The 14244-nt window shown below is 46.1% G+C and overlaps 1 protein-coding gene across 5 annotated transcripts in view; it reads right to left on the bottom strand.

The window, feature by feature from the left end:
- wdfy3 (WD repeat and FYVE domain containing 3) overlaps positions 1-14244 on the bottom strand; it is a 260816-nt gene that overhangs the window by 29191 nt on the left and 217381 nt on the right. For all 5 annotated transcript variants that reach the window (XM_071352080.1, XM_071352078.1, XM_071352076.1 and 2 more), the window contains 9 exons: positions 12243-12363; positions 10716-10882; positions 10501-10555; positions 10188-10307; positions 7216-7333; positions 6892-6998; positions 5235-5388; positions 2307-2398; positions 1898-2110 (listed from right to left, as the gene is read on the bottom strand). In XM_071352080.1, coding sequence (XP_071208181.1) covers positions 1898-2110; positions 2307-2398; positions 5235-5388; positions 6892-6998; positions 7216-7333; positions 10188-10307; positions 10501-10555; positions 10716-10882; positions 12243-12363 — 1147 coding nt within the window. The remainder of the gene's footprint in view (positions 1-1897; positions 2111-2306; positions 2399-5234; positions 5389-6891; positions 6999-7215; positions 7334-10187; positions 10308-10500; positions 10556-10715; positions 10883-12242; positions 12364-14244) is intronic.

The raw sequence follows: 14244 nt of genomic DNA, 5'->3' as shown, positions 1-14244 counted from the left end.
CCATCTCTCTGTCCCCTCTTCACATCCCCTACCAGCCCTCACTCACCTGCTCTCTGTCCCCTCTTCACATCCCCTACCAGCCCTCACTCACCTGCTCTCTGTCCCCTCTTCACATCCCCTACCAGCCCTCACTCACCTGCTCTCTGTCCCCTCTTCACATCCCCTCCCAGCCCTCACTCACCTGCTCTCTGTCCCCTCTTCACATCCCCTCCCAGCCCTCACTCACCTGCTCTCTGTCCCCTCTTCACATCCCCTCCCAGCCCTCACTCACCTGTTCTCTGTCCCCTCTTCACATCCCCTACCAGCCCTCACTCACCTGCTCTCTGTCCCCTCTTCACATCCCCTACCAGCCCTCACTCACCTGCTCTCTGTCCCCTCTTCACATCCCCTCCCAGCCCTCACTCACCTGCTCTCTGTCCCCTCTTCACATCCCCTACCAGCCCTCACTCACCTGCTCTCTGTCCCCTCTTCACATCCCCTACCAGCCCTCACTCACCTGCTCTCTGTCCCCTCTTCACATCCCCTACCAGCCCTCACTCACCTGCTCTCTGTCCCCTCTTCACATCCCCTCCCAGCCCTCACTCACCTGCTCTCTGTCCCTTCTTCACATCCCCTACCAGCCCTCACTCACCATCTCTCTGTCCCCTCTTCACATCCCCTACCAGCCCTCACTCACCTGCTCTCTGTCCCCTCTTCACATCCCCTACCAGCCCTCACTCACCTGCTCTCTGTCCCCTCTTCACATCCCCTCCCAGCCCTCACTCACCTGCTCTCTGTCCCCTCTTCACATCCCCTCCCAGCCCTCACTCACCTGTTCTCTGTCCCCTCTTCACATCCCCTACCAGCCCTCACTCACCTGCTCTCTGTCCCCTCTTCACATCCCCTACCAGCCCTCACTCACCTGCTCTCTGTCCCCTCTTCACATCCCCTACCAGCCCTCACTCACCTGCTCTCTGTCCCCTCTTCACATCCCCTACCAGCCCTCACTCACCTGCTCTCTGTCCCCGCTTCACATCCCCTACCAGCCCTCACTCACCTGCTCTCTGTCCCCTCTTCACATCCCCTACCAGCCCTCACTCACCTGCTCTCTGTACCCTCTTCACATCCCCTCCCAGCCCTCACTCACCTGCTCTCTGTACCCTCTTCACATCCCCTACCAGCCCTCACTCACCTGCTCTCTGTCCCCTCCCCTACCAGCCCTCACTCACCTGCTCTCTGTCCCCGCTTCACATCCCCTACCAGCCCTCACTCACCTGCTCTCTGTCCCCTCTTCACATCCCCTCCCAGCCCTCACTCACCTGCTCTCTGTCCCCTCTTCACATCCCCTACCAGCCCTCACTCACCTGCTCTGTATAATGTTATATGTTAATATAATACCTGTCTTATATTGGTATATTGTTATATGTTAATATGATACCTGTCTTATATTGGTATAATGTTATATGTTAATATGATACCTGTCTTATATCGGTATATTGTTATATGTTAATATGATACCTGTCTTATATCGGTATATTGTTATATGTTAATATGATACCTGTCTTATATCGGTATATTGTTATATGTTAATACGATACCTGTCTTATATTGGTATATTGTTATATGTTAATATAATACCTGTCTTATATTGGTATATTGTTATATGTTAATATAATACCTGTCTTATATCGGTATATTGTTATATGTTAATATAATACCTGTCTTATATCGGTATATTGTTATATGTTAATATAATACCTGTCTTATATCGGTATATTGTTATATGTTAATATAATACCTGTCTTATATCGGTATATTGTTATATGTTAATATAATACCTGTCTTATATTGGTATATTGTTATATGTTAATATAATACCTGTCTTATATCGGTATATTGTTATATGTTAATATAATACCTGTTTGGGGATTTGTCCGAAGTTGTTGATGAAGCCGATGGTGGCGGTCTCCTTGAGGGGGTCGTTGATGTTGTAGATGTCCACCTGTCCCTCGTAGAACAGGTGATGGAACACATTGACCGCTTCCACCGCCGGAGGACCCTGCTGCTTGAAGCCAAAGATCAGGTCGATCCACTCGTGGAGGTGAGACGATACATAGTCACACTCCAGAGCCTAGAGACAGACACACGTATGCACAGTAGGTTGGAGCTAGCCTACATTTCCAGGTTTCCTCATGTTTGTTTTGAGTAATGAACGAGACTTGGGAGGGATGGCATCGTCAGACTACGTTGGGGTATACTGTACAACACAGTTGTCTTACCTCCTGAGCTTTCCTCCAGACACACCTATACAGTAGATTGTTACCCACCTGTCGATGGACTCTGATGAACTCTCGGGGGTCTCCCTTAGCCCACGGAGGCAGAAGGACGTCTCCTAGTCGAATACCGTTCTGTTTGGCACCTGTTAAAACATCAACCACACCACAAAGCAACTCTTATTTATAATTTTCTAAACATGTTACTATTAAGTGTTAGCAAGATCCATTACGAGAGAGAAGGAGACGGAGAAATAGAAAAAGAGACATACAGAAAGAGAAACAAAAACAAAAGAGCGATAGCAGAGACCAGAACTAGAGTCCCGATGTACCTTGGTCAGAGTTGATGGAGTTGAGAGAGAGATAGCAGAGACCAGAACTAGAGTCCCGATGTACCTTGGTCAAAGTTGATGGAGTTGAGAGAGAGAGGAGACGGACGGACGGACGGACTGACGTACAGTGCGTTCGGAAAGTATTCAGACTCCTTTCCACATTTCGTTACGTTACAGCCTTATTCTAAAATGGATTCAATCAAAATTGTTCCTCATCAATCTACACACAATACCCCATAATGATAAAGTGAAAAAACTGAAATACCTTACTTACATAAGTAAATTTTGCTTTGCTATTAGACTTGAAATTGAGCTCAGGTGCATCCTGTTTCCATTGATCCTCCTTGAGATGATTCTACAACTTGATCGGAGTCCACCTGTGGTAAATTCAATTGACTGGACATGATTTGGAAAGGCACACACCTGTCTATATAAGGTCCCACGGTTGACAGTGCATGTCAGAGCAAAAACCAAGCAATGATTCAAGACAGCATTGTGTCGAGACACAGATCTTGGGAAGGGTACCAAAACATTTCTGCAGCATTGAAAGTCCCCAAGGACGAAGTGGCCTCCATCATTCTTAAATGGAAGAAGTGTGGAACCACCAAGACTCTTCCTAGAGCTGGCCGCCCGGCCAAACTGAGCAATCGGGGGAGAAGGGCCTTGATCAGGGAGGTGACCAAGAACCCAATGGTCACTCTGACAGAGCTCCAGAGTTCCTCTGTGGAGATGGGAGAACCTTCCAAGAAGGACAACCATCTCTGCAGAACTCCACCAATCAGGCCTTTATGTTAGAGTGGCCAGACAGAAGCCACTCCTCAGTAAAAGGCACATGACAGCCCACTTGGAGTTTGCCAAAAGACACCTAAAGACTCTCAGACCATGAGAAACAAGATTCTCTGGTCTGATGAAACCAAGATTGAACTCTTTGGCCTGAACATCAAGCGTCACGTCTGGAGGAAACCTGGCACCATCCCTAAGGTGAAATATGGTGGTGGCAGCATCATGCTGTGGGGATGTTTTTCAGAGTTAGGGACTGGGAGACTAGTCAGGATCGAGGGAAAGATGAACGAAACAAAGTACAGAGAGATCCTTGATGAAAACCTGCTCTGACCTCAGCCTGGGGCGAAGGTTCACCTTCTAACAGGACAACAACTCTAAACACACAGCCATTACAACGCTGGAGTGTCTTCGGGACAAGTCTTTGAATGTCCTTGAGTGGCCCAGCCAGAGCCCGGATTTGAACCCGATCGAACATCTCTGGAGAGACCTGAAAATAGCTGTGCAGCGACGCTCTCCATCCAACATGAGGGAGCTTGAGAGGATCTGCAGAGAAGAATGGGAGAAACTCCCCAAATACAGGTGTGACAAGCTTGTAGCTTCATACCCAAGAAGACTCGAGGCTGTAATCGCTGTTAAAGGTGCTTCAACAAAGTACTTATGTGAATGTATTTTTTTATTTTTAAGAAATGTGCAACATTTTCTAAAAACCTGTTTTTGCCTCGTCATTATGGAGTAATGTGATGTCATTATGGGGTATTGTGATGTCATTCTGGGGTATTGTGATGTCATTATGGGGTATTGTGATGTCATTCTGGGGTATTGTGATGTCATTATGGGGTATTGTGATGTCATTCTGGAGTATTGTGATGTCATTATGGGGTATTGTGATGTCATTCTGGAGTATTGTGATGTCATTATGGGGTATTGTGATGTCATTCTGGAGTATTGTGATGTCATTATGGGGTATTGTGATGTCATTCTGGGGTATTGCGATGTCATTATGGGGTATTGTGATGTCATTATGGAGTATTGTGATGTCATTATGGGGTATTGTGATGTCATTCTGGAGTATTGTGATGTCATTATGGGGTATTGTGATGTCATTCTGGGGTATTGTGATGTCATTATGGGGTATTGTGATGTCATTCTGGGGTATTGTGATGTCATTATGGGGTATTGTGATGTCATTCTGGGGTATTGTGATGTCATTATGGGGTATTGTGATGTCATTCTGGAGTATTGTGATGTCATTATGGGGTATTGTGATGTCATTCTGGAGTATTGTGATGTCATTATGGGGTATTGTGATGTCATTCTGGAGTATTGTGATGTCATTATGGGGTATTGTGATGTCATTCTGGGGTATTGCGATGTCATTATGGGGTATTGTGATGTCATTATGGAGTATTGTGATGTCATTATGGGGTATTGTGATGTCATTCTGGAGTATTGTGATGTCATTATGGGGTATTGTGATGTCATTCTGGGGTATTGTGATGTCATTATGGGGTATTGTGATGTCATTCTGGGGTATTGCGATGTCATTATGGGGTATTGTGATGTCATTATGGGGTATTGTGATTTCATTATGGGGTGCTGTGTGTAGATTGATGAGGGGGAAAAACATTTAATCCATTTTAGAATGATGCTGTAACGTAACAAAATGTGGACAAGGTCAAGGAGTCTGAATACTTTCCGAATGCACTGTATACCTACAGTAGGTCAAAGTTGTTGGAGTTGATAGAGGAGAGACAGACAGACCGACAGACAGATGTACCTAGGTCAAAGTTGTTAGTTGAGAGAGAGGACAGACCTAGGTCAAAGTTGTTATATTTGAGAGAGAGGAGAGACAGACAGACAGACGTACCTAGGTCAAAGTTGTTAGAGTTGAGCATGAACTCTGGCAGGTAAAAGAACTCAGGGATGAGCTCCTTGACATCAGCCATGTTGTGTTTGGAGGCAGAGAGCCAGGCCTCACGCACACTGTGGAACATCCTGTCAGCCAGGTCAAAGTGACCTCCCTGGAGGGGGGAGAGGGACCACAGGCAGGCAGGCAGGCAGGCAGACACACACACACACACACACACACACACACACACACACACACACACACACACACACACACACACACACACACACACACACACACACACAGGCACGCAGACAGACCCACAGAGGCAAAACACACGTACACACGTTAGCAACATGACACATACTTCAGGCATCGCCTCCACCAACACACATCTCCCGGAGAGGAAAGGTCATCATTGGTATTCAAACCACACTACACACAGGCTGTTTACTGTCTCTGGTTAATATCAGGGGGGGGGGGGGGGGCAACTCTGATGTAGCCTGAATATGCCACTATCACGCACCCAAAGACAAACAGACAACCCCCTAACCTTATCCCCAAGCTGTGAGAAAAAAAAACTTGGTAAACTTGGATGCCCATTAAATCCACTGCAGATACAGAAACCTGCACTGTGCATTCACACAAAAATGGCCACACTGCATTGTAGCTAACTACCATATGAATCCTCTGAAAATACCAAAGTTACATTTGGGGTTCCTCAAGGTTCAGTGCTTGGACCCCTTGGAATCATCTGAACATTCCACTATACAAGTCAGGTGGTGTGTGTGGCGTCTGGGACGGTGTGTGTGGCGTCGGGGACGGTGTGTGTAGCGTCTGGGACGGTGTGTGTGTGGCGTCTGGGACGGTGTGTGTGGCGTCTGGGACGGTGTGTGTGGCGTCTGGGACGGTGTGTGTGGTGTCGGGGACGGTGTGTGTGGCGTCGGGGACGTTGTGTGTGGCGTCGGGGACGTTGTGTGTGGCGTCGGGGACGGTGTGTGTGTATGGTCCCGTGTGGCTCAGTTGGTAGAGCATGGCGCTTGCAACGCCAGGGTTGTGGGTTCATTCCCCACGGGGGGACCAGGATGAATATGTATGAACTTTCCAATTTGTAAGTCGCTCTGGATAAGAGCGTCTGCTAAATGACTTAAATGTAATGTAAAATGTAAATGTGGCGTCAGGGACGGTGTGTATGGCGTCTGGGACGGTGTGTGTAGCGTCTGGGACGGTGTGTGTGGCGTCTGGGACGGTGTGTGTGGCGTCTGGGACGGTGTGTGTGGCGTCTGGGACGGTGTGTGTGGCGTCTGGGGCGGTGTGTGTGTGTGGCGTCTGGGACGGTGTGTGTGTGGCGTCTGGGACGGTGTGTGTGTGGCGTCTGGGACGGTGTGTGTGTGGCGTCTGGGACGGTGTGTGTGTGGCATCGGGGACGGTGTGTGTGTGGCGTCTGGGACGGTGTGTGTGTGGCGTCTGGGACGGTGTGTTTGGCGTCTGGGACGGTGTGTGTGTGGCGTCTGGGGACGGTGTGTGTGTGGCGTCTGGGGACGGTGTGTGTGTGGCGTCTGGGACGGTGTGTGTGGCGTCTGGGACGGTGTGTGTGTGGCGTCTGGGACGGTGTGTGTGTGGCGTCTGGGACGGTGTGTGTGGCGTCTGGGACGGTGTGTGTGTGGCGTCTGACCTGAAGCCTGAGAAAGATCTGAGTGAAAGGTTCCATGCGGATCAGGTAGGACGCCACGATCATGGCTGAGGAGTAGTGTGTACCGTAGTGATACGCCGGGGTCTCACCTGAGAGAGAGAGAGAGAAATTTTACAATAAGATTTTATTTTATTGTCCCAGAGTCTGGTATTGTGGTAGTACAAACAATTCTGGACCACTGGGGAATGTGATAGGGTTCAAGCCTTGTCGGTGTCCATCTACCGTCCATTTTCTTTTCTGTATTTCCCAATGTCCTATAATTAAACATTACAATATACACAAGCAGATTGGTCAAAAGTGTCTTACTGGTAGGGTCTTCCCAGTCCTTGAACCTCTTCTTGTACTGGGTCAGCCTGTCATCGGTCTGGGCTCCCATTGGTTTAGCCAGGTTACGGAACGTCCGTGGGTTGTTTAGGTCCAACTCCTAGGAACCAGAATAGACCAGTTTAATCCCACTACATTTACTAGGAACCAGAACAGACCAGTTTAATCCCACTACATTTACTAGGAACCAGACCTGACCAGTTCTGTAAATCAGGGTTTATATAGGGTCCTGTAACTGTTGTTACCTCAGGGTCTATATAGGGTCCTGTAACTGTTGTTACCTCAGGGTCTATATAGGGTCCTGTAACTGTTGTTACCTCTGGGTCCTGTAACTGTTGTTACCTCAGGGTCTATACAGGGTCCTGTAACTGTTGTTACCTCAGGGTCTATATAGGGTCCTGTAACTGTTGTTACCTCAGGGTCTATATAGGGTCCTGTAACTGTTGTTACCTCAGGGTCTATATAGGGTCCTGTAACTGTTGTTACCTCGGGGTCTATATAGGGTCCTGTAACTGTTGTTACCTCAGGGTCTATATAGGGTCCTGTAACTGTTGTTACCTCGGGGTCTATATAGGGTCCTGTAACTGTTGTTACCTCAGGGTCTATATAGGGTCCTGTAACTGTTGTTACCTCAGGGTCTATATAGGGTCCTGTAACTGTTGTTACCTCAGGGTCCTGTAACTGTTGTTACCTCAGGGTCTATATAGGGTCCTGTAACTGTTGTTACCTCAGGGTCCTGTAACTGTTGTTACCTCAGGGTCTATATAGGGTCCTGTAACTGTTGTTACCTCAGGGTCTATATAGGGTCCTGTAACTGTTGTTACCTCAGGGTCTATATAGGGTCCTGTAACTGTTGTTACCTCAGGGTCTATATAGGGTCCTGTAATTGTTGTTACCTCAGGGTCTATATAGGGTCCTGTAACTGTTGTTACCTCAGGGTCTATATAGGGTCCTGTAACTGTTGTTACCTCAGGGTCCTGTAACTGTTGTTACCTCAGGGTCTATATAGGGTCCTGTAATTGTTGTTACCTCAGGGTCTATATAGGGTCCTGTAACTGTTGTTACCTCAGGGTCCTGTAACTGTTGTTACCTCAGGGTCTATATAGGGTCCTGTAACTGTTGTTACCTCAGGGTCCTGTAACTGTTGTTACCTCAGGGTCTATATAGGGTCCTGTAACTGTTGTTACCTCAGGGTCTATATAGGGTCCTGTAACTGTTGTTACCTCAGGGTCCTGTAACTGTTGTTACCTCAGGGTCTATATAGGGTCCTGTAACTGTTGTTACCTCAGGGTCTATATAGGGTCCTGTAACTGTTGTTACCTGTTGGTCCTGTAACTGTTGTTACCTCAGGGTCTATATAGGGTCCTGTAACTGTTGTTACCTCGGGGTCTATATAGGGTCCTGTAACTGTTGTTACCTCAGGGTCTATATAGGGTCCTGTAACTGTTGTTACCTCAGGGTCTATATAGGGTCCTGTAACTGTTGTTACCTCAGGGTCCTGTAACTGTTGTTACCTCAGGGTCTATATAGGGTCCTGTAACTGTTGTTACCTCAGGGTCCTGTAACTGTTGTTACCTCAGGGTCTATATAGGGTCCTGTAACTGTTGTTACCTCAGGGTCTATATAGGGTCCTGTAACTGTTGTTACCTCAGGGTCTATATAGGGTCCTGTAACTGTTGTTACCTCAGGGTCTATATAGGGTCCTGTAACTGTTGTTACCTCAGGGTCTATATAGGGTCCTGTAACTGTTGTTACCTCAGGGTCCTGTAACTGTTGTTACCTCAGGGTCTATATAGGGTCCTGTAACTGTTGTTACCTCAGGGTCCTGTAACTGTTGTTACCTCAGGGTCTATATAGGGTCCTGTAACTGTTGTTACCTCAGGGTCTATATAGGGTCCTGTAACTGTTGTTACCTCAGGGTCTATACAGGGTCCTGTAACTGTTGTTACCTCAGGGTCTATATAGGGTCCTGTAACTGTTGTTACCTCAGGGTCTATACAGGGTACTGTAACTGTTGTTACCTCAGGGTCTATATAGGGTCCTGTAACTGTTGTTACCTCATGGTCTATATAGGGTCCTGTAACTGTTGTTACCTCAGGGTCCTGTAACTGTTGTTACCTCAGGGTCTATATAGGGTCCTGTAACTGTTGTTACCTCAGGGTCTATATAGGGTCCTGTAACTGTTGTTACCTCAGGGTCTATATAGGGTCCTGTAACTGTTGTTACCTCAGGGTCTATACAGGGTCCTGTAACTGTTGTTACCTCAGGGTCTATATAGGGTCCTGTAACTGTTGTTACCTCAGGGTCTATATAGGGTACTGTAACTGTTGTTACCTCAGGGTCTATACAGGGTACTGTAACTGTTGTTACCTCAGGGTCTATATAGGGTCCTGTAACTGTTGTTACCTCAGGGTCCTGTAACTGTTGTTACCTCAGGGTCTATATAGGGTCCTGTAACTGTTGTTACCTCAGGGTCCTGTAACTGTTGTTACCTCAGGGTCTATATAGGGTCCTGTAACTGTTGTTACCTCAGGGTCTATATAGGGTCCTGTAACTGTTGTTACCTCAGGGTCTATATAGGGTCCTGTCAACCTGTTGTTACCTCAGGGTCTATATAGGGTCCTGTAACTGTTGTTACCTCAGGGTCTATACAGGGTCCTGTAACTGTTGTTACCTCAGGGTCTATATAGGGTCCTGTAACTGTTGTTACCTCAGGGTCCTGTAACTGTTGTTACCTCAGGGTCTATATAGGGTCCTGTAACTGTTGTTACCTCAGGGTCTATACAGGGTCCTGTAACTGTTGTTACCTCAGGGTCTATATAGGGTCCTGTAACTGTTGTTACCTCAGGGTCCTGTAACTGTTGTTACCTCAGGGTCCTGTAATTGTTGTTACCTCAGGGTCCTGTAACTGTTGTTACCTCAGGGTCTATACAGGGTCCTGTAACTGTTGTTACCTCAGAGTCGTAGTCAGCCAGGATCCAGGGGAAGACAGGGTACTGCATCAGGTCGTTGTAGGAGCGACCAGCCAGGGTGTTGAGATGCATCAGATACTGGAAGTTACTGATCTCACCACGCTACAGAGACACAGAGAGGACACTATAGTTACTGATCTCACCACGCTACAGAGACACAGAGGGGACACTATAGTCACTGATCTCACCATGCAAAGGAAGGGAACACAGAGGACACACTACTGTCAGACCTACTGCTAACACTGTCCTCAGGTAGGAGATCGTACAGTAATTGCACTGGTAAAAACAGACTTACCTCCCATCTTTGGGTGACAGATTTCTCTCCTACCAGAGTGCTGAGTAGGCCAGACCTGATGGGAAACGTTATAGAAGGATTTACAATAGAAACAATAGAGGACATTCATGCAACTATAGGACAACTTAACACATAACCATATAACACAACAGATTTAACAAAATATGAAAACATAGACGTTTATCACATAGAATCTCCAGAAAGGTAGACGGTACCCCTGCTCTACGCTGGTGTTGGGCCTCTGTCCTGAGACGGACTCTGAGCTGTCAGCCAGAGAGGGAACCACAGCGAGGAACCTCTGGTAGACCTTGTTGCGGACTCCTTTCTGGAAGGCCAGCAGGTAGTTCCTACCATCTCCTGAGAACACCTCCACAGCCATGGGCTGGGACACAGACAGAGCATTAGAAAGGGTTTTGTTCATTACTAAGGATCAGATTCATTAGGCACCAAAGGAAAGAAAACAGACGGAAACAGGGAGGGGTACCGGAACTTGTTCAACGAGTAACGATAGATTTCTCATTTTCTGTCTCGAAACGATTTGCCATGTTTTGCCCTAATATACAGTTGAAGTCGGAAGTTTACATACACTTAGGTTGAAGTCAGTAAAACTCGTTTTTCAACCACTGTACAAATCTCTTGTTAACAAACTATAGTTTTGGCAAGTCGGTTAGGACATCTACTTTGTGCATGACACAAGTCAACAATTGTTTACAGACAGATTATTTCACTTATAATTCACTGTATCACAATTCCAGTGGGTCAGAAGTTTACATACACTAAGTTGACTGTGCCTTTAAACAGCTTGGAAAATTCCAGAAAATTATGTCATGGCTTTAAAGGCTTCTGATAGGCTAATTGACATCATTTGAGTGAATTGGAGGTGTACCTGTGGATGTGGTTTGATGAAACAAAAACAGAACTGCTTGGCCATAATGACCATCATTATGAACACCATCCCAACCGTGAAGCACAGGGGTGGCAGCATCATGTTGTGGGGGTGCTTTGCTGCAGGAAGGACTGGTGCACTTCACAAAATAGATGGCATCATGAGGTAGGAAAATGATGTGGATATATTGAAGCAACATCTCAAGATATCAGTCAGGAAGTTAAAGCTTGGTCGCAAATGGGTCTCCCAAATGGACAATGACCCCACGCATACTTCCAAAGTTGTAGCAAAATGGCTTAAGGACAACAAAGTCAAGGTATTGGAGTGGCCATCACAAAGCATTGACCTCAATCCTATAGAAAATGTGCGGGCAGAACTGAAAAAGCGTGTGCGAGCAAGGAGGCCTACAAACCTGACTCAGTTACACCAGCTCTGTCAGGAGGAATGGGCCAAAATTCACCCAACTTATGGTGGGAAGCTTGTGGAAGGCTACCCAAAACATTTGACCCAAGTTAAACAATTTAAAGGCAATGCTACCAAATACTAATTGAGTGTATGTAAACTTCTGACCCCACTGGGAATGTGATGAAAAAAATAAAAGCTGAAATAAATCATTCTCTCGACTATTATTCTGACATTTCTCATTCTTAAAATAAAGTGGTGATTCTAACTGACCTAAGACATGGAATTTGTACTAGGATTAAATGTCAGGAATTGTGAAAAACTGAGTTTAAATGTATTTGGCAAAGACGTATGTAAACTTCCGACTTCACCTGTACATGACCAAGGTGAGCAAGTTGAGACTAATCAACATGTCACAAGCAACAAATCAGAACCAAGGTAGCGCACTGCTCACCTGCAGCAGGTATCGTCTCTTGTGGACCTCCTTGATGTCCTCGTAGGCAAAGATACTACAGGTTCTCTTCAGCTGGCTCTGACCCTGCCTCGCACCTCTGGGGATGATGGTCTCATGCAGACTGGAGACAGAGAGACATGTCAAAACCCAAACTTCTCCTAGAACTTCTCCCCTTCTAGCTAAACTTTTTGGATGTACAGTGCATTCGGAAAGTATTCAGACCCCTTCACTTTTTCCACATTTTGTTACGTTACAGCCTTATTCTAAAATATATATATATATTTTTAAATCGCTCCTCATTAATCTACACACAGCACCTCATAATGACAAAGCAAAAATATATTTTTTGAAATTGTTGCAAATGTATTAAAAATAAAAACTGAAATATCACATTTACATAAGTATTCAAACCCTTTACTCAGTACTTTGTTGAAGCACCTTTAACAGCGTTTACAGCCTCAAGTCTTCTTGGGTTTGACCCTAAAAGCTTGGCACACCTGTATTTGAGGAGTTTCTCCCATTCTTCTCTGCAGATCCTCTCAAGCTCTGTCAGGTTGGATGGGGAGTGTCGCTGCACAGCTATTTTCAGGTCTCTCCAGAGATGTTCGATCGTGTTCAAATCCGGGCTCTGGCTGGGCAACTCAAGGACATTGAGACTTGTCCCGAAGCCACTCCTGCGTTGTCTTGTCTGTGTGCTTAGGGTCGTTGTCCTGTTAGAAGGTGAACCTTCACCCCAGTCTGAGGTCCTGAGCGCTCTGGAGCAGGTTTTCATCAAGGATCTCTCTGTACTTTGTTTCGTTCATCTTTCCCTCGATCCTGACTAGTCTCCCAGTCCCTAACTCTGAAAAACATCCCCACAGCATGATTCTGCCACCACCATATTTCACCTTAGGGATGGTGCCAGGTTTCCTCCAGACGTGACGCTTGACGTTCAGGCCAAAGAGTTCAATCTTGGTTTCATCAGACCAGAGAATCTTGTTTCTCATGGTCTGAGAGTCTTTAGGTGTCTTTTGGCAAACTCCAAGCGGGCTGTCATGTGCCTTTTACTGAGGAGTGGCTTCTGTCTGGCCACTCTAACATAAAGGCCTGATTGGTGGAGTGCTGCAGAGAAGGTTGTCCTTCTGGAAGGTTCTCCCATCTCCACAGGGGAACTCTGGAGCTCTGTCAGAGTGACCATTGGGTTCTTGGTCACCTCCCTGACCAAGGCCCTTCTCCCCCGATTGCTGTTTGGCCGGGCGGTCAGCTGTAGGAAGAGTCTTGGTGGTTCCAAACTTCTTCCATTTAAGAATGATGGAGGCCACTTTGTCCTTGGGGACTTTCAATGCTGCAGAAATGTTTTGGTACCCTTCCCAAGATCTGCGCCTCGACACAATGCTGTCTTGAAGCTCTACGGTCAATTGACATCATTGCTTGGTTTTTGTTCTGACATGCACTGTCAACCGTGGGAAATATATAGACAGGTGTGTGCCTTTCCAAATCATGTCCAATCAATTGAATTTACCACAGGTGGACTTTGTAGAAACATCTCAAGGATGATCAATGGAAACAGGATGCACCTGAGCTCAATTTCAAGTCTAATAGCAAAGGGTCTGAATACTTATGTAAATAAGGTATTTCTGTTTTTCACTTTATCATTATGGGGTATTATGTGTAGATTGATGAGGAACAATTTTGATTTAATCCATTTTAGAATAAGGCTGTAACGTAACAAAATGTGGGAAAACGGAAGGGGCCTGAATGCTTTCCTGAATGCACCGTATATATGAACCAGCAAACATATATGGCAAATATAGATCAAAACTGGATAGTGTTCGGAGATTGGGTGGGACAAAACATTTAAAAAAAAAGAAGATAACTAATGTAAAATGTATATAGTATGTATAAACTGGAAGTAGAAGCCTAAGCGTTATTGTCCATTAGTTTACTCCCATTCGGGGAGGGGTGGTAGAGTTAGGAGAAAATAGTAAAGGAAAATATATTTTAAAAATATATTTATTTATTA

Source organism: Salvelinus alpinus, chromosome 19 (genome assembly GCF_045679555.1).
Source record: "Salvelinus alpinus chromosome 19, SLU_Salpinus.1, whole genome shotgun sequence".
Taxonomy (NCBI): domain Eukaryota; kingdom Metazoa; phylum Chordata; class Actinopteri; order Salmoniformes; family Salmonidae; genus Salvelinus; species Salvelinus alpinus.
Note: the sequence above shows the minus strand (reverse complement) of the source record. Positions and strands in the feature narration are given on the sequence as shown.